Below are 19,766 nucleotides of genomic sequence, written 5' to 3' on the forward strand. Positions count from 1 at the left end.
TCAGGAGTCAGCTTCTAATATTTCAATTCAGGATGAAGAATAATATTCCACTTCCCCCTCTGCAGCCCGAGCGATTTTCATTTCATAGGAGCTAATCTTGACTCGAACATGTGTTTCAGTGAGATGCTCAAGGATATGAGCGTGCTAAAGAAAATATGGGGAAAAGTTGTGTAGAAATGGCTGTGCAAAGGTCTGTGGAGGAGTCAGCTCTTTGGAATCATGGAACAATCATGGAATGGTTTGGGTTGGAAGGGATGGTTAAACCCATCTCATTCCACTCTCCCAGGTTGCTCCAAGCCCTGTCCAACCTGGCCTTGGACACTTCCAGGGATCCAGGGGCAGCCACGACTTCTCTGGGCACTCTGTGCCAGGGCCTCCCCACCAACACAGGAAGGAATTTATTCTCAAAAGCTCATCTAAAAATCCCCTTTTTCAGTTTAAAGCCTTTAATTTATTTTTTGGATGTCTCTATTACTACAGAGCTCCCACCAACAAGCCTTATGGAAAAGAAAAAATGCAAAAACTCTCCCAGATTTATTCTTTATTTTGGAAAACATTCCTTTTCCAAGGTTTCCAATCAGTATTATTCTAATAATAAATTTGTCTAAGAATTAACATCTTAAAATTACTGCCTGAAGAGTATTTTGCATTTTACAAGGTGAATCTCAATCTGATTTCATTCTGATGACAAATTAGCCTTAATATTCAAATTGAGATTATTATTTAGGAAATATCATATTTCTCACTTACATGCTTCACCCATGAGAACTTTTTTAGCATTTAAAAGTAAAGAGCTGCATGAAGGTATTGATCCCTTGGGTAGGAAGAGGGGGGGAAAAATATACATGTTTTTGCAAGAGCAAAATACAGATTTTCCAGCCCTTTTGCATTCTGTCCCTGGAAATTGCTGGGGTAAGAAAGCTCCTTCAGAGTTTTTGCCCCCTCTGTGGATTTTGCTGCAGCTTTGGCTCATCCCTCCAAAGGACAAGGCCAGCACGTTGGCGAGTGCCCCTTCCCTGTGCCGCCAGCGCTCACCCTCTGCCATAGGAATTATTTCTTTGTTACTTAATCATCTGTAATTATCTCCTGGAGTAAATTCTGTTGGTGCATCAATTTTCAAACACAACAGTCATTTTTATCAGTCATGTTTATTTAATTTTAGCTGATTAGCACAGAACCTAACAAGTGGCTTAGACTAACAGTGTGTCACTGCCCAAGTATTTTGTAGGTAACAAGAAGACATGGAATAGTGCATATGTTGCTTTGTCTGCATTAATCTATTTACATTGTAATTCTTCAACTGTTTTTAATGGCTGGTTCAGCTGGAAGCAATTAGTTGTCTAAATTAAAGCCACATTTCTCACTTAGTGCACTGGGAAGGCTTTTTGCCGTTGTCTTTTCTTTGCTTTTTGTTTTTCAAATCAAGACAGATACCGTTTGAAAATGCATGAAATCTTATTGAGGGGATTGATCCGGGTGTTTGGAGCTGTGTTCCCGTGCATTTGTCTGGAAGCCAAAGTTTTGGATGGGCCAGGGAATGGTGTGTTTGGGGGTGCACCCTGCAGCAGGGCTGTCAGCACAGCAGCAGCAGCTGGGGCTCGGGGCGAGACCTCGGGGCAGCTCCAAGAGCAGGAGTGGAGCAAAGCCAGGAGAAGAGAAAGCTCTGGATCCTCGGGGCTGTTCTGCAGGGACAGGAGCCCCTGGTTTGTATATTAATTAAATTAAAAAATAGGTTTGTGTTAAGCACAATGTAATTTATGCAGCACTTCAGAGCACAGTGTCAGTGTGTGTTGGAACCCACCCTTTTTTTATTTTATAGGCTAAAATGTCACATTTTTAAAGCAGGCTCCATGAAACATTTGGAGTTAGGCTGGTGTTGCTCCACCCCATCTCTGTTCATCTCATTCTATAACTTGATGGTATTACAGTCCAATGTCTCCCATGAGGTCTGGACTTTCTGTGCAAGGTGAGGATTTTTCCTTAAAAAGAAGGAAAAATTTTCCTTATTTTATACCATTTGTTAAAAAAAAAAAAAAAAAAAGCTCTCCATGCATTGACTTTGAAATCAATGCATAAAGTCAATGACTTTTGGAGGCAAGGAAAGAAAAGCCCCACTGTGCCCCACTGTGAGTGCTCCCTCTCCCTCAGACATGGTGAGTGTGTGTGTGCTCCCGCTCCCTCAGACATGGTGAGTAGTGTGTGCTCCCTCTCCCTCAGACATGGTGAGTGTGTGTGTGCTCCCTCTCCCTCAGACATGGTGAGTGTGTGAGTGCTCCCTCTCCCTCAGACATGGTGAGTGTGTGTGTGCTCCCTCTCCCTCAGACATGGTGAGTGTGTGTGTACTCCCTCTCCCTCAGACATGGTGTGTGTGCTCCCTCTCCCTCAGACATGGTGAGTGTGTGTGTGCTCCCTCTCCCTCAGACATGGCGTGTGTGTGCTCCCTCTCCCTCAGACATGGTGAGTGTGTGAGTGCTCCCTCTCCCTCAGACATGGTGAGTGTGTGAGTGCTCCCTCTCCCTCAGACATGGTGAGTGTGTGTGTGCTCCCTCTCCCTCAGACATGGTGTGTGAGTGCTCCCTCTCCCTCAGACATGGCGTCTGAGTGCTCCCTCTCCCTCAGACATGGCGTGTGTGTGCTCCCTCTCCCTCAGACACAGTGTGTGAGTGCTCCTTTTCCCTCAGACATGGTGTGTGAGTGCTCCCTCTCCCTCAGACATGGTGTGTGAGTGCTCCCTCTCCCTCAGACATGGTGTGTGAGTGCTCCCTCTCCCTCAGACATGGCATGTGAGTGCTCCCTCTCCCTCAGACATGGTGTGTGTGTGCTCCCTGTCCCTCAGACATGGTGTGTGAGTGCTCCCTGTCCCTCAGACATGGTGTGTGAGTGCTCCCTCTCCCTCAGACATGGTGTGTGAGTGCTCCCTCTCCCTCAGACATGGCATGTGTGTGCTCCCTCTCCCTCAGACATGTGTGTGCTCCCTTTTCCAGCCCATCCCAGCTGTCCCTCATTACATGCTCCGCCTGAGCCCCACGCAGGGTCGGGTTGTGCTGAGGCAAAGGTCAGAGGAACCTCCAGCCTGCATTTTGCCTTCGCTTTCTTATTCAGATAACAAACAACCTAAAGACTGACGGTGCTTCTATGTGCCCACAGACAGGGCCTGATCACTGCAGGAAAAGAAAAAGGCCATTTCTAATTCCTCCTGGCTTCCCTCTATCCTGAATCTCCCAGAAATAATTCAGCGAGCAGATGGTGTTTGTGGAGCTGGTGCTTGGCCGCAGCCTTGCTCTGCCCCGTCCTGCATTTAATATACTGCCCAGCATTAATCAAGCAGTTTAGAAGCATCCTGTATCAGTTGTGCAAAACAGGGCTTAAATGATTTACTGTTGGATTCTTTCAGCTCCTGTTAGGCTCCTGTTTTTCTTTCATGTGGGGAGCAGGGGTCAGCAGCGGCAGGAGATCCGTGCTCTCACTTGGCCAACATTTGCTGCTGTCATTCCGAGCCCGCTCCGGTCCCCGCCGAGCGACGGATGTGTTCATGCTCCCAGCCCTGGATGCTAATTGATTTTAGGGAGCCCATTCATCAGTTAAATTTAGTAGATCACCCACCAGGTTTGCTGTTCACTGTCAAAGGTAATTCAATTAAAACTCCACAAGTGTGACTAACCAGTGGATGGTAAATATGTTCACCAGCTGTGTTTGCTGCACCTTCTCCACCCTATTGTGTCTGTGCCTGGTGGAGGATGTGCCCGAGCCCTGTACCTTGGCTGATTAATGTATACAACAAATCTGCAACACTGCCAGAAAATTAAACAGAAATGCCATCTTTGGGATGTGAATGTCTGAACATAAGAGTTTCAGAGAAGAGAAATCTTCGGGTGTGTTAAAGGCAGTGGTACAGTGGTTGAATTAACTCAGGTCTTGGGGTTTTTCAAACAACCTTCCAAGGAATTCGATTAGGATTTTTTGTTTTGAAAACTTCCAAAAATCCAATTTGTATTTTAAAATCCATTGACAGTTTGGTTTCTCCTCATTCACTCCCACTTTGCCCTCAGCCATCACTCAGAGTTGATGTGAAACCATCCAGTGTGGTTATTTCCATCACCAAAGCTGTGTATAAATCAGGGAGGCATCACAGAGCACATGGAGAGATGTTTCTATTAAACCCTGAGGTGGGGGAACCTTGCTGGACCCTCTGCCTGACCAAGGGGGCTTTGAGTCTCCTGCCTGCTGCCATCGGGCGCTCAGATGTGGTTTGGTAGTAATTAAGAGCAACGTTAACGATCCCATTGCACACCACGGGCCAAAATGGTGTGTCTGCTTAATAGATTAAAGGAAAACATTCTCTGAAAGGCACAGGTAAACAAGACACTCATCCCTCAACCTTTCACCCTGGAAGACCAAGGTTCACATCCCACTGGAGCACAAATAAATAGGGACTGGACTCCCCTGGCTCGCTGCTGGGGGGTTTATAGCCATGGTGAGACTACCCTGGAGCACTACAGAGTTGGTGGGGATGGGAGAGGATGAATGGGATGCAGGCTTGGAAGGGGCTTGGAGCAGAGAAATTCCTTAAATCCCTGCCCATCCAGAAAGTGACATGGATTTACTTACAGTCAATACAGTACTTAGAGTGGCTGCCTAAAATTCTTCTTAAAAATTATTTAGGAAGCAAAATAGAGTTTCCAGGAGCTTCCACTGCACAGATCCCATTCCAGCAGCCCCTTCTGCAAGAGCAGAAGCCCACACAACACTGAGATTTCCTGATTTCCCTGTGGCTGTAGGAAATAAATGAGCTGGAACAACTCTGCAAACCACTGGCCTTCCTGCACATCTCTGTAGTGCAGGAGGAGGAAAACCTGTGTGGTAAAGAGTGCCCTGAGAAAACAGCCACATTCCCAAACATCCCCATAAACCTTAATGAAGAGCTTGGGAATATCTGGTTTATTTATTACTCCAAACACAGGCTAAAAAAATTTCAGCAAAAGCATTAAATTTGGAGGAGAACCTGGGATATTCCATATTTGCTGCTTTAAACTCACTACACACCAGACAACTTGGGGCTTGGTGAGTATTAATCTTTGTATTTCTAAAACATTTAGATGAAAAAACAGTGCTATTGTGAAATGTAATAATTAGTACTAAAACATTATTACTTCTACTCTCTACACGCAAAACTCTGCAAAAAATGTTGTAGTTTTACATTTTACATTAAAATATTATGATTTTAAGCAGTGGTCAAATACTTACAGAGAGGTAACAGGATAAGGAATGGCTTTGATATACAGCTGCTGCCAGGAATTCTCTTTTTGTTGGTGCTGTTGAATCTCTCCCTTCTCCTGGCATTATTAAATAAAGGCACCTGCTCTACAAATCAGCAGAAATCTGGAAAATCATTATCACTCCAACGCGGAAACGATGCCCATCACGACAGAACAAATGGGGAATGGAGCCTACACAGGACTTTTAAAAGGGGCTCTATTTGTCAAATTACCAGAGGAAAAGTTGATCTTACTGTTATGGACTTTATCCACTTCCAGGTCACATCAATTAGTCACAGCAGGCTCGTGGAGACTGGAACTAATTTACAACACTCTGAACAGGTCCGCCAGCCTCTCCGATGGATTTCCAGGCAAATATTGGGACTTACTTCAGATGGAACTGAAAAACCACCAGCAACAGAAATCCAGCTTAATGGTTCCAGTAATGACCCATTTTGCACCACAAGAAACAAAGCCCTGATTGTGATAAGAATAAATTATCTCCTGTAGAGACCCCAGGGTTATGTTTATCTAATCTTTGAAAAAAGAAAGGAGTCATAAGAGGTTTAATAAAAAATACTGAGAGTCTTTAAAGGAAGTTTTCCAATGCTTTCCTATCTCTGACAGCTCATTTTGACAGAAATTGATTGTGAGAAAGAATTATGAATCAGATAGCAGGGAAATTAAATTAAGCTGATTATTATCTTGTCAGATAGACACATTATGTCATGTTCGTTGCTTTTGCAAAACGATTGCTTCATTCAGGTTTAATAAATTTAGAATATCCTAAGCAATACATACAGGCGTGACTGTAAAACATTTTTGGTTTTAGATATTTCATTTTATTTATTTTGATATTTTATTTATTTGTATTCTGTTTTATTATTCTATATAATTAGCACATGTATATAATTCTCTAGATTGCTTGGATTATTAAATATGCATGTTTAGATTAGAAATATGCAATATGAAATATTTTATTCTCCTAAATCCCCCTTATTTAGGTAAGGGCTGTGAGCAGCCTCTGTGCTGAGTCTGGGTCTGGCAGCTCCTTATGGTGACTGGCACCATTGGAAGACCTTGGAAAGCTTTCCCAAAACCTGGATCCTGCAGCCCCTTTGATTTTCCCTTTCGAACCATTTCATGCAGCTGATCCAGGCTGAGTTCCCTAATAAAGAGCAGCAAAGGGAAGAAGGAGCCTGGGAGACTCTCTCAGTGCATCTTCTCCCAGTGAAAGCAGCTCCACTGGCACGTGAAATTAGTTACAGATTGTTCACGTGGGGCCTTTCCCTCAAGGAATGGTAATGAAGGGAGCTGCTTCCGAAACAAGCAAGGCCACTGACCCGACTCGGGGTTCCACTGCAAAAATACTGTTTGGAACAAGAAAGATGGGAGCCAAGTGCTGCCATGAGCTCAAAGCAGCCTGAGCAAGAGGTGAAGGCAGAACTGCAGAGAGAATCCTGAAATTAAAGTCAATCCATCATCAAAGGAAAGCTCATCAAAGCTCTCATAAAAAAATAAAATTTACCACTAAAATCGATTTTCATCAGTGCATCAGGATTTCTTTTCCTCATGTATAAAACAGAAAAATGATCACAGGTCAAAAGCAGAACAACAAGAGCTAAAAACCCCCAAGATTTAACTAAAAATGAAATTTAAACCCAAGTTTTAAGCACAAGGTTACTCACTATCCTCCTCACTCCTACCAGATCTCAGAGACCTAAATTACCCCAGAGGCAGCAAAGGACTGTTGAAGAGTATTTAGTGCAGACTGACTCCATTCAGCTGACGGCCCTGTGGATGTGCTGCCGAGCTGGATTTTGGGATCAAAGCCCCGGCACAGGCACGTCCTACAGCGGGTGGACTCTGCCCAAACAAAGGTTCCACGGGAGACACTGCTCCCTGAACCAACCAGCTTTCCTTTAACTGCTCCAACCAGTCATTTCTGCAGGATCCATAAAAGCAAAGCCTCAGGTGCCCTCTGCTGGCTCTCGAACGACTGAACAGAAATGTTAAAATTGAAGATTTTTAGGTGTGGGAAAGCCAAACCCAATCCCAATCCCAAACTCAAACCCACACCACCTCCTTGCCAGTTTTCCAGCAGTCCCTTGTTCCCTGTGTAAGGACAGAAAACCCTCAGAGATGTTTAAGCACGGGGCTCTCTCCATGTCAAACTAAACATTTTTAAACACCCCATAAAATCAGAGTTTAATGTTGTTATACTTAACATTAACTACTCCCCAGTTGTCCCAAATCTCTCTCAGTAGTACCCACTTTATTTTCTTCTTGTTTTTCCTTCATAAAGATTGAATTTTCTGCATGTCTTCCCATAGGAAAGACATCCCATGTGCTTGTCCATCCATGTACAGAGACCTGTAGCAGCCACACAACCTGCACACACACCCAGAATGAATTGTCTGTACAATTTTATTTTCCACCTGCAGTTACATTTACAAACTGTCCCATACAAGTAAAGCAGTTTTCAAAGTGAACTCAACCAGAGCTACAAAAATTATTCTCTTCTCTATACACGGCACCAGCTTCAGAATTTACGTCTATACACAACTGCTGATTATGTTTAACAAAAATTCACTGATTATGTTTAACAAAAATTCACTATTTTTTGGCTCTGAGGATCTCCACAAAGGCAACTTGATAAGTTTTATCCCGTTGCAATCATGACATTAAAGTTCTTGGTTTTGTTTTGCTTCCCTCTCCTTTCATCTGAAGCTTTGCATGGCTTTGTTTTGGAATTCTAATGAAGACAAAGCTACCACAAACCAGCAGTTTCAGAAACAGAGGATAAAAATGCTGAGCAAAACCATCCAGCAACATTTCAAGCAATGTTTCACTTTAGATGTGCCTGCTCATCAGCAGAAATATTGAAATTTTAGCTGGTTCCAGAAAAGCACAAACAAGTGATTTAACATGAAATGAACTTTACAAACAGTCAACTTAGAGACAAAACAAGGCCGGAGTGAGGAGCCAGAGCTGCTCAGGGAAGAGAAATGTTTTGGGGAGCCTGAAGGGAGGAAGAATGAAACTCAAATATTGCTTTAAGAGTAACTTTCAGCTTTAAGCATTTCCAAATGCCATGAGAAAAATGTATGCATTTAAAACATAACTTCAACCTTTCTGGATGCAGCTCCCAGCCACGAGTGAAAGCGTTTCCCCAGGAGAGGGCAGGAGTTCTGTACAGAGGAGCTGCCAGCTCCAAACCCTGGCACGGCTGAAATACACAGCAGCTCCTGGAGTGGAGGCAACAGGGCAAAAACTCCCTGTCTCAAACACCTATTTCTGCTTAAGCCTCTTAGCACCACAGTCCCCCAGACATAACCTTAACTATGTCAGTCAAACCTTTGTATTTGTTAATTCCTTTCAAGAGACAACACTGGAAATCTGTGCTGGCTCTGGAGTTCACCAGCCTGGGATAAGATCAAAACTCCACAACAATCAATAAAATAATGAAGCTTATTTAACCTTTCTGTTGCAGCAATCTCACTCCCAGTCTATTTTTAAATCCCTCCAAGGCTCACAGCAAGGCAACAGACTGGGAAAATCAACCATGTGGGAGCTCAGAATTGCTGTCTGACCCTCAACTAATTCCAGAATGGCCCAAACCAGCCTAACAGCAGCATCATTTTTAACGTTAGGAGAAGCCAGACACAGCGGCTGGAGCTGTCTGCTTTCAGACACTGAACCCTCAGTAGTTCATGGACAGCTCTGAGTAAACTCTGGTGTGGAGTGATTCCACAGCAGGAAGCTTCCAGCACTCTCATGATATGAAGTAACTGAATATTAAAAAGCTGAAGGAAGTCCAGCAAGGCAAAGGCACACACACAGTCACCCCAGCTGCGTAACGGGGTTGCATAGATACACCATGATCATGGTTACAATGTTCAGAAGCAGCCAGGGAAGAAAAAGAAGGGAAAAGTCCCTTTCCAGGATGTTTTTTTAATCATTTGAGGGAATCATAGCCAGGCTACAGCTGTCAATACGTGGTTTCTTAAACACCTTCCAACTTCTCCTGTTTACAGGAGGAACACTCAAGGTGTTTATATTTATTTTAAATGTCACTTTCTTTCTAACAAGTGAAAAGATACAATTTTAAACGCACGGTTTTAGTTCAGCTGCCAGCGTGAAAGAATCCCACAACATTTCAGGTTGTTTTGTCGATCTTATTTTCCTTATTTTTACAGTAACCTTGATTACTTCAGTACACAACATCCTGCTCAACCCTCAGAGTGAGATGGGTAACACATACAAAATAATGTCTGAACTGCTCTGAAATGGTTCATCTTTTTTGCACATTTTCACTGAAAAAGTCCCACTTGAATAAAAAAGTGAGTTTTTACTTTTTCCTTAAACAATTCCCTAACTCTGGAAAACCCAAGTGGCCCTGAACACCAGGCAATTAAGAACCAATTCCAAGCCTGGTGCTCCACACAGTCCCTCACCCCTACAAAGACAAAAAATAAAAATGAGACCAAAAAAATCAGGAAGAGAATTTGAACATCACTGTTTATCACAACACATCACAAGTGGTCTCAGGTACAAATTTCTACAACCATTTCTTATTTTACAACTGCAACAAGAGTTTGAAGCTACTGAGAGCAGCCAGACTCTCTTACTATGCAGAAATATAAAGGGATTGCTAAAATTAGCTCCTCCATACAACCAGAATATTAAAAGCAATGGGATGTTATCTGCAGAGAGCAACAGACCTGGCAAAGAGTCCAAAAATATATTTTATTCCTCCTGTGCTGAAGTGATGCCACCATACAAATCCCCAGTTATATGAAATCAGCTTTTGATAACTCATTTTTGAACTAAACTGTTAATTTCAGCACATTTAGCCTAATTTTTAAAGATCAAAAAACTCAAAGTCCACTTATTTGTTTCAACACGTGCATTTTCCAGGAGGTCCACGCTGTCCATCCTTGCGTGTTCCAGGAGTTTGGCTCTGTAGGAAAATGATCTACAACAATCATCTGAGCTGATACATCAGTTCTCCAACCAGAAACAGTTCTCATAATTTAAAAAAATCACTTCATAATTTAAAATATATCTCACTGACACTCTGCTTTGCTTGGAACTAGAATATACCACCATAAGTAGCTGACTTAGAACATCAACTTGAATTTGTGAAAAAAAAGCTTGCAAAAAATAGATCAACTTCCAAATGTACAGAAAAGGACATCAGAGCTGATATTTTTGGGTCACTTAATGTATTTTAGAAAGAGTAGCAAGCTGGGAGTGAAGTACCCTATATTACAAGTATTCAAACACCTAAGCTGGACTGTTTTACACCTCGAGAGGAGTACAGGGTTAGTTCCAGACAGGGAATTTGGAAGCAGGTCCAAAGAACTGCAGCTCTGCTCAGTTAGACTTGATCACGTAGGCGGGCCAGTCTCTGTGACAGCTCATCCTGCACAGTTGGAAAACAAAAAGGGAAAACCAACCATGAGCAACAGGAAAAGCAACTTTTGTCACCTCATGTCCAGCTGATGAGAAATTCTCTCAACAATTAACAAGATTAACAAGATTTGGTGAAATTCTCTCAACAATTAACGTGGCTTAACAAGATTTGCTTAAGACCTCAAGCATGGCTGTGAAGGAGGAATTTCAGAACACAAAATTAAGCAGAGAAAGAAATTTTTCAAAGAACGTGGAATATTTGATAGGACAAGGGGGCTGAAACCCTTCCCTGTGAGGGTGGGGAGGGCCTGGCACAAGGTGCCCAGAAAAGCTGTGGCTGCCCCTGCCCTGGGAGTGTCCAAAGCCAGGCTGGATGGGGCTTGGAGCAACCTGGGATTGTAGAAGGTGTTGCTGCCCATGGCAGGGGTGGCACTGGATGAGTTTTAAGGCCCCTTCCCTTTAACATTTAACAAATGTATTTTGACAGCAAGGCTTTTAACCACACAGTTTCCTTGGAACAGCTGAAATAGAATTTAGCAATTTAGCATTTCGTTTGGACTGAGTGAGGCATTAATTCTCACATCCCAATTCTCCAGAAAACATTGACCTCACTGAAATCCAACATTTACCTGCTCTGCTGAGGCCACACTTGTAGCAACTGAACCTGTCTGTCCTTGAGGTAGTTCCATGTTCAGATCAAGGCTAAGAGGAGAAAACAGAGCAAACACCAAGTCAGGCACGGGTTGATCAAGGGGGAAGCCCAATAATTGACAGCAGAGGAATAATGAGACAGCACCCCCTGAACACTCCAGAGTTACACATGCTGGTGAGTAATTTTGACTCACTCCCTGGACAAGTCAGATATGTCCAGAGGTAAAAGGAAAATTGTGTTTTTTCTCTGCTTCTAAGAGACAGCTTATAAAACAAGGGTATTTGACTGTAGATATAATCAGCAAGGGCTGTAGGAACCAAGATTTATTCTAAAGAAATAGAAATTTCACCTACCCTGCTTCATCTGCCATTTCCTGCAGGAGCATGTCCACTTGGTTCTAAAGGAAAACAAAATGGATTGCTGCATTTGGAGTTTCTGACAACCTCTTGTTAGATTTTCAGAGTACAGCAATTATTTTAACAAAACTGATTTAAAGGTAAATGCCTTTGGCAGATTAACCACTAGAAGGTATGAATTCAAAAATGAGGAGCAGAGGTGCTCAGCAGTTAAAATTACATTAATTGAATTCTGGCTTGTAAATAATGCTTCTACAGAATTCAACTGATCTGTAAAAATACCCAAAAATATACCCGAGTGTTTCAGTGCTATTAATGAACACTTTAGACACATAGTTTAAGACCACCTTGATAAAATATATTTTATCATTCTTACTTGTGGCGTTGTTAATGTCGTAGTGTTGCTCATTGTGTCCTCCATCTGTTGTGTCTGAACATCCAGTGTCTCAAACTGATGCTCAAATTTGTCCATTAGTGCAGATATCTATGAAAAATATTAATCAAATCACTTATCTTCAGATAAAAGAAAAAGTAGATCTCAACTGGAAAACTCTTGATTGAATTTCCCTTTTTATAACTTGTCCCTTCTGCTTTTGATGTCAGCTCCAAGAAAATTAAGCCTATTTACCTTTTCCAAGTTCATGCTCTTCAAGGTGGCATCCATAGACTTCACCACCCCTGCCATTGACTTTGTAACCTGAAACGAGGGGAAGGAAATTATTACAAGGAAAACAAGAGCAGTTTAGGAACAGATCCTTCCCTGTGAGGGTGGGGAGGCCCTGGAATGGATTTCCCAGAGAAGCTGTGGCTGTCCCATCCCTGGAAGTGTCCAAGGCCAGGCTGGGCAGGGCTTGGAGCAGCCTGGGGTAGGGGAAGGTGTCCCTGCCTACGGCAGGAGGTGGCACTGGATGGGCTTTAAGGTCCCTTCCAACCCATATTATTCTGGGATTCTGATACTTCCTACCCAGCTCTCTTATCTCTGTTCACAGAGCTTTGACAGTACCAAATAGGAGGGAACATCCTATTGCCATCTGGAATGTAATATTTTAAATAGCTCCTACCATTCCCAGCTCTAGAAATTAACTCAGCCCCTTGAAATACACATTCTGAGGCAAAAGTCACTAAAAATGAGCTTTATATGGCATTCATTTCTGTAGACTTGAGACCTGTCACTGTTAAGGGGTACACTTGGTCCACAGGTCACAATAAACTTTCAAGGTGAAGAGCAGTAAATCAGTTTACCTTAAACAACTACCTGTTGGAATCACAACTCCTACCTCATGACTTTACTTTGAAGGGAGAAGTACCTTTGTGAAATAATCCAAAGAGCAGCTGCCAAAGGAATTCCAGCAGTCGATTTACTCTTGGCTACCTCTAAATCCAAAAGTGAAAGTTCCCAGCTGGTTGCAACCGGGATGAAGCCACTCCAGAGAAGATGAGAGGTCTCCTCCTTGCCCCTGCAGGAGGGGGAGAGCCTCACCTTGCCCATGGTGACAGCAGTCTGGACCCTGGCAGCCACGGCGTCCACGCGGGCGCTCATGCGCAGGAAGTTGATGGCCTGGTTCTTCTGGCGGATGGCGTTCTCCGCGTGGATCCGCGCCACCTCCATGTTCCCCTTCTGGATGGCCTTGGCAAAGAGGGAGACAAAAGGAAAAGCCTTTTACCCTTCCCTGTCCTGTACATAGGATTTCTGTGTAGTCTGTTTTGGCTTTGAAAAAAGCATTAATTAGTCACTGTATCTTTTTCTATTAAAAAAGTAAACAAATCCCTCCCTCCTCCCACAATAGATTGCAAACATTTCCAAGATGAGAATTCCTAACTTCTTTCCAAAGAAGGCATTGGAAAGAATGCACTTCAAATAGGCAGTTTTGCAGAGCTACAGAAACACAATTTCTGTTCCTGCAAACAGTTTCAGTCTCAAGACACAAACACAGGCACAGGTGGTACAGCTGTATGTCATGGGCAAAAACACATCAAATCAACTCAGTCTCTCTCTTCACTGCTTCAAGGACTCAAAAGCTGTTTTGAAGTTCCTCTCCACAAGCCCATTTAATACAAGCTGATAAACATGAAGTGGTTTTAACTCTGAGAACAACAGTCTCTACCAAAGCACATACAAGACAATCCTCTAGGGAAGCAAATGCCACGAGCCACAAGGATTTATCCTCATGCTTATTAATAAACACAGGAATATTTACAGTCACATATTTTAAATCACAAACATTGACCACATGATTACTAGCATGCACACCAGGGAAACAACAACACACCAGATGTCTTCCTGCCCTAACAGGCAAGCAACAGATCTAAAAACTTGGTTCAGACTTACCTTTTTAATTTTAGCTTTCTCAGCCTTTTCTTCTTTGTCGCATTTTTTGGAGTTCCTGTTGAGCTCCTTTGCAGCAAACTTCAAATTAAACAGGTGTTCTGCAGTGTAAGTTAAGGGACCAAACCTATTTCAGAGTGAAAAATCCAACCACCAAACATCCCCCAAGAGGAACTGAGAGTGGTTCTCTGCCGGTTACTTTCACTCCCACACCAGAAGCCTGCGACTCCCAGTGAAATGATGTGGTTTCCTGACTTGCCTGGAACCTCCCTATCCAAAAAAAGCCCAAAGCCACTGAAGGACACAACAAATGAACTCTGTAACAGCAAACTGGCTCAGCTGCCCACGGCCAGCTACAACCCAGCAGGATCCTGGATTTAAATTGTTCTTCCAGCTCCTTCCCAGCCCTGGGTCATGTGAGTGATCCCAGGCTCCCCGACAGCTCCGTCATCTGACTTTTGGGCAGAGAGTACTCCAGTCAGGAAGAGAAACTTTAAAAACAAAAGTTCAACTGCTTCAACTGAAAGCTCCAAGAAAACAGTAAGACAAGCCTTCAGAGTGATTTGGAATGACTGCATCAACCAATACTGACAAAGAATAGAGTGTGTGTTGTAAAAATAACAATCAAAACCACCTTCTTAAAATACTGTTGATGAAAGCTTCCTAATAATATCAGTCCTTCTCAAACAATATGTAAGTAAAAAGCTTTGTAAGTTTCTTTCCTGCCACCTGGGGTATCCTAAGAAGAAGGTGCAGCAGGTTCTAAGATGATTACCAATTCAGTGGAAACACAAAGCTAAACATTATGAGTACTTGAGGTTTCTTCAATATTTCAAGCACATAAATTATTCCAGAGCTGTTTTCTGCCTTAAAGTCCAACCATTCCCCTTACTCTGACAGCAACCTGGAGACATTAGGAATGTCTTTTGTTATCCTATAAACATCACAGGCAGGCTACAAACAGGTAACACACGTGACTTTGGATAGGATATCTATTAATGTAGCTACCAGAACCAGAGCAGTTTATTTTGAAATAACTTCCTCAGTTACTCAGCTAGGGAATTTACCTGACATTAAACCAGCTCACCCATCTCTGAGGAGCACATTCCTGCTCCTCCCTTCAAATGTCTTTCTCAACGTGCCACAAACCAAGTGGAACCCAACTTCCACCTCAGTCCGTGACTCACAGTCAGCTGCTCCAGCAATCCCTACCAGGACAACCGGCAATGCCAGCACTGCCTGCACATTCCAACCACACTGAGACCTCTGGGCTCTGTAAGAGTTTTCTGTCCCTGTGTGTTAGGATGGTTTTATACAGCAATAAACAGTCAGCCCACACAGGGCTCTGTGTGTAAATTCTTTCCAAGAGCAGGAAGTACAGCTGACGTGGTGGCTGTCTGGGGGACAGCCCAGCTGACATCACTCCAGTTTACACACATGTGTGCTGTCCCTGCTGTCCCATCTATACTATTTTCAGTATAAACTGTGTTTTCTGCCTCAGGAACTGGGCTGTCCCTCCATCCACCACAGCCCTGCCTCCTCATCACACCTTGGGAAGAGACACCAAACTTCCCACCCACTTCCTTGTCCCTTCGGGCGGTGAAACCACAGAATCACGGAATACCTGAGGTTACAAGGGACCTCTGGGGATCACCCAGTCCAACCCCCCGCCCTGGCAGGGTCACCTGGAGCAGGTGACCCAGGAATGTGTCCAGGTGGCTTCGGGATTTCCCCAGACACAGACTCCACACTCCCATGGCAGCTGTTCTAGTGCTCAGCCCCCTCCACGGAAAGAAGTTCTTCCTCGTGTTGAGGTGGAACTCTCGGTTTTTAGTTTATGATCATTGCTTCTCATCGTGATGCTGGGCACCACTGAGCAGAGCCTGGCACCATCCTCTGACAGCCCCTGGAGATACTGGTATGGAATATGAGATCCCTTCTCGTTTTTCTCGTCTTTAGAAGAGAATTCCGAGGTTGAGCGATCTCAGCCCCGGGCAGTGTCACACCCAGCCCTCCCGCTGCTGCCCCTCGGTGCTCGCGACCACCGCCATGAGGGGGATTCGCCCCTCGTTCCCCGCGCCCCGGGGGCTCCTCCCGGCGGGGAGGCCTCGCTCGCCACCGCCACCTCCCCCGGCCCGGCCCGGCCCGCGGCTCCCGGCCCGGCCCGCCCGCGGTCCCGCCCGAGGATACTCTCCATGTTGGACATGCTGGCGGTCCCGGGGGGAGCGGCGCGGCTCCGGACCGGGCTGGGGCAGCGCTGGGCCCGGGGCGGCTGCGGCGGCTCCGGCGGCTCCGGGTTCCGGCCCCGTGACGAGCCGGGGCGGGGCCGCGCCTGCGGCTTCGGGCTGGGAGGGAGCGGCAACCTCATCCCGGCCCTCCCCTGCTGTGGGCAGGAGAACATCCATAGGTTGGGGTGCTCCAAATCCTAGCCAGCCCGGCTTTGGACGCTTCCAGGGGTGGGGGAGCCAGAGCTAATCTGCGAAATCTATTCCGGGACCTCACCACCCTCACAGGGAAGAATTTCCTCCTAATATTCAATCGAAATCCCAGAATATCCTGAGTTGGAAGGGATCCACAAAGATCATCAGTCCTGCTCCTGGCCCTGCACAGACACCCCAACAATCCCACCCTGTGCATCCCTGGCAGCGCTGTCCAAACCCTCCTGGAGCTCTGGCAGCCTTGGGGCCATGCCCTGGGCAGTGCCCGACACCCTCTGGGGATACAGCCTTTCCCTGATCTCCAGCCTGACCCTGGCACAGCTCCGGCCGTTCCTGGGTCCTGTCCCTGTCACCACAGAGATCAATGCCTGCCCCTCTGCTTTCCCTCACGACAGAGTTGTAACTTCGCTGAGTTTCCCCTCAATCTCCTCCAGCTGAACAGACCAAGTGCCCTCAGCTGCTCCTCAAGGCACTTCACCATCTTCCTGTCCCCTCCTTTGGACATCTCTCCTCTCCTTCAGTTTGAATCCGTCCCCCAATTGTCCTATCTCTGCAGGCCCTTGTAAATAAATAGTGTCTCTTTGTCTTCCCCATCAGCTCCTTCAGGTACTGGAAGGCCACAATTAAGTCACCCCAAAGCTTCTCCACAGTGGACACCCCCAGCTGTCCCAGCTTTTCTCCAGAGCAGAGCTGTCCCATCCCCTCTAATCATTTGTGGCCTCCTCTGGACTGGCTCCAGCAGCTCCACGTCCTTCTGGATCCCGGGGCTGGAGGCAGCTCTGCAGCTCTGCTCTCCCCTTCCCGCTGCCCACACTGGGATGAGCCCAGGACTTGAGGGCTGTGGGCTGGGCCATGTCCAGCCTCTCAGCCACCAGGTTCTATATTTTTAACAATATTTTCTGCTGAGACATCTCAGACAAAACCTGCCAGAGGAGTGATGCATCTGAGCTGGCAGTTCTTCCCAGGTGAAATGCCTGTAGGAGTTGTGGACACGGTAATAATGCAGGAGTGCTCGTGGCAAATGAACTGCAAAGAGTGTGGCAGAAGACACTTGAGCAAAGCCAGTAACTAATTATTCTTGCTGGTGTCTCAGGAGTCTGAATTTATAGTGATAAAGATCGCTGAGTCCTGGCTGTGAAAGCTTTGAAACTGAACTGGTGACACCACAGCAGTAACAGACTCCATGTGTGTAATAGGAGAGGTCTGCAGGAAGGACCTTTTTATCCACAAGATGGGAAAAGATGAGATTTTCTGGATCTGATAATTCTCAGTATCACCAGTTCACAGAAGTGTTATTATCTATGGTTTTAACTGCATCTTGGGAGGGCTGTAGGAGAGATTTAACATATTTAATAGTTCTCTGTTTAAAAGAGTCTGTTCCTGCTTGGACAACCATCCTGTGTTCAGCCTCCTGGAAGCTTGCACTGTAATTCTCATGAGTAATAGTTCTTTAAATGAATAAGGCTTTCCAGGGTCAGAAGCAGACACTAGATCATTGAATATCCACCTCTTTTTTCTCTAATATTCCTGGAACTCTCTCATTAGGACATGATTTGGAGGTGGCAGGGATATTAGATAGGAAGTATTAGAGTGATCATCTACTCTGAAAAAAATGATTCATTTCAGTGCTGTCAAAGAGAAGTGAACCTGGCCTAATTACTCACAACAGTGTTAGAGAACAAAGAGGGAAAACCTGCTCATAAACAGGAGCATGCAATGTTCTACCTCAATTAAACCTGGAGAAGCATCAGTCAGTGTCACACAGGTGTCACAGGAGGAAACACACTGAGCTGCAGCTTCCTCAGAGCTGCTCAAGACATTAGCTCACAAATTCCAACTGAAATCTCTCCTTTTTTTTTTTTTTTTTTAATTTTGACTGCTGAGGAAATATCCTGATGGTATACCTTAAAAAGCTACTTGAGTTAAAAAAGAAATACATTTTATTGGTTTAGGGTTTTTTCCTGATAATCATCACTGAATTTTCATTATTAAAAAACCCTCCAAATTTGGAAGAAACACTTTACCAAGCAATTATGTTCAGCAACCTGAATTAAATATGTTGCCTACTGTGGGTCAGTTGTAGAGCCACACCAGGATGTTGGCACAGATTGCAATGAAACCTATGTAATTTAGTAATTTAGCAATATTTTCATTATAATAACATCTGAAAGGATAGGAGGGTCCCTCCTGAGCTGTGCTTTGGGTGCAGAGGCTTTGCTCACAGGAGCTCAGTGCCCAGACCCTCCAGCCTCTCTCACCCAGGAGAAAAAGAACAACTTTGACATTGGAGTCCCTGTTTTTTAACATCTGATTCACCAATGGTTAGGAGGGACTAAAGCTGTTGATTAATCTCTGAACTCTTGGTAGAGATCTTCTGCCTCTAAATTGAGGAGTTTGCTGTATCCCAGGTTTCGAAAGGTGAAGGTGACGTTGGTGGCTTTTTCCAGCCAATAAAATTGTAAATAAATTGGTTTACTTTCAAACAATCATGGGTGTCCAGTACTGGTCATTAGACTAAAATCACCTTGCACAAACACGATTTCTGAACAGTTCCCTCCTGCATTTTTCATTTCAATTCTTGATAAATCCATTTTAGAGCCCCAGCCATTTTGCACTAAGGTACCAACTCTCAATTCCCAAATCTCTTCCAAAAGCAGCAATTTCAAGTCTGCCTCCTGCCTCCTCCCCTCCTACACATCCTCCGCCTCATCTTGGATGCAGCAAATATTTATTTTTCCTTAAATTTTATAGAGTTGTGAATTATATGTTTCTCCCTACATAGCACTTTGGAGAAATAAAACTGACAAACTGAGCTGCACAAAAAGATGAGCTAGGGAAGAAGCAAACTGAAAATATGAAAAAAAATCAGAATTATTAAATAAAAGTGCTGAAAACTCAGCAGAATTCAGTTTCCAGGCATGATGGAGGTGTATGGATTTGCCAGTTTAATGAGTGCACTTAGAGATGGTGATGGTGTTTAGGGCAGGAAGGAGGTGATGAGGTGGAAAACATCCATTACATAAAATTTTCCTTCTCTCCTGTGGTGTTTTAGCTCAGTCTTTCTCTTTCTTTTACTCTGCCTCCATCATGTTCTTTTTCACCTCTTTTTTTTCCCTTTCCTGTGTGTTTTCACATGCAAGAATTGACCAACCCAGGATTTGTTAAATGTAATGAGCTTTTCAGTGCAGAGGGTTACAAACATTTGGCATTTCCTTCATGCCTTTCAGCCAAGCCCACAGGAATGCCCTTCATGTTTTGCAAGAGGGAACAAAGATACATTTTCTTTTCATGGTACCTGAGATCCCATATTGCATAAACCTC

At 44.4% G+C, this 19,766-nt stretch overlaps 1 protein-coding gene across 1 annotated transcript; it reads right to left on the reverse strand.

Moving 5' to 3' along the window:
- Positions 1–7,664: 7,664 nt before the first annotated feature.
- CHMP1B (charged multivesicular body protein 1B) lies at positions 7,665–16,320 on the reverse strand. The gene is made up of 8 exons (XM_030228967.2): positions 16,198–16,320; positions 14,011–14,108; positions 13,162–13,308; positions 12,310–12,378; positions 12,058–12,165; positions 11,679–11,722; positions 11,303–11,375; positions 7,665–10,683 (listed from the first exon to the last, which is right to left on the reverse strand). The coding sequence occupies exons 1-8, from the start codon at positions 16,211–16,213 to the stop codon at positions 10,639–10,641; spliced, it is 600 nt and encodes a 199-aa protein (XP_030084827.1). The 5' UTR covers positions 16,214–16,320; the 3' UTR covers positions 7,665–10,638.
- Between the last annotated feature and the right edge of the window lie 3,446 nt (positions 16,321–19,766).

Source organism: Serinus canaria, chromosome 4A (assembly GCF_022539315.1).
Source record: "Serinus canaria isolate serCan28SL12 chromosome 4A, serCan2020, whole genome shotgun sequence".
Taxonomy (NCBI): Eukaryota; Metazoa; Chordata; class Aves; order Passeriformes; family Fringillidae; genus Serinus; species Serinus canaria.

Excerpts from the sequence above, each read along its gene's own strand:
- CHMP1B (XM_030228967.2), bottom strand. Across the intron at positions 11,723-12,057 it reads CGACATTAACAACGCCACAA|AACCAAGTGGACATGCTCCT; the intron begins GTAAGAATGATA and ends GTTTTCCTTTAG. Across the intron at positions 11,376-11,678 it reads GAAATGGCAGATGAAGCAGG|CCTTGATCTGAACATGGAAC; the intron begins GTAGGTGAAATT and ends TTCTCCTCTTAG.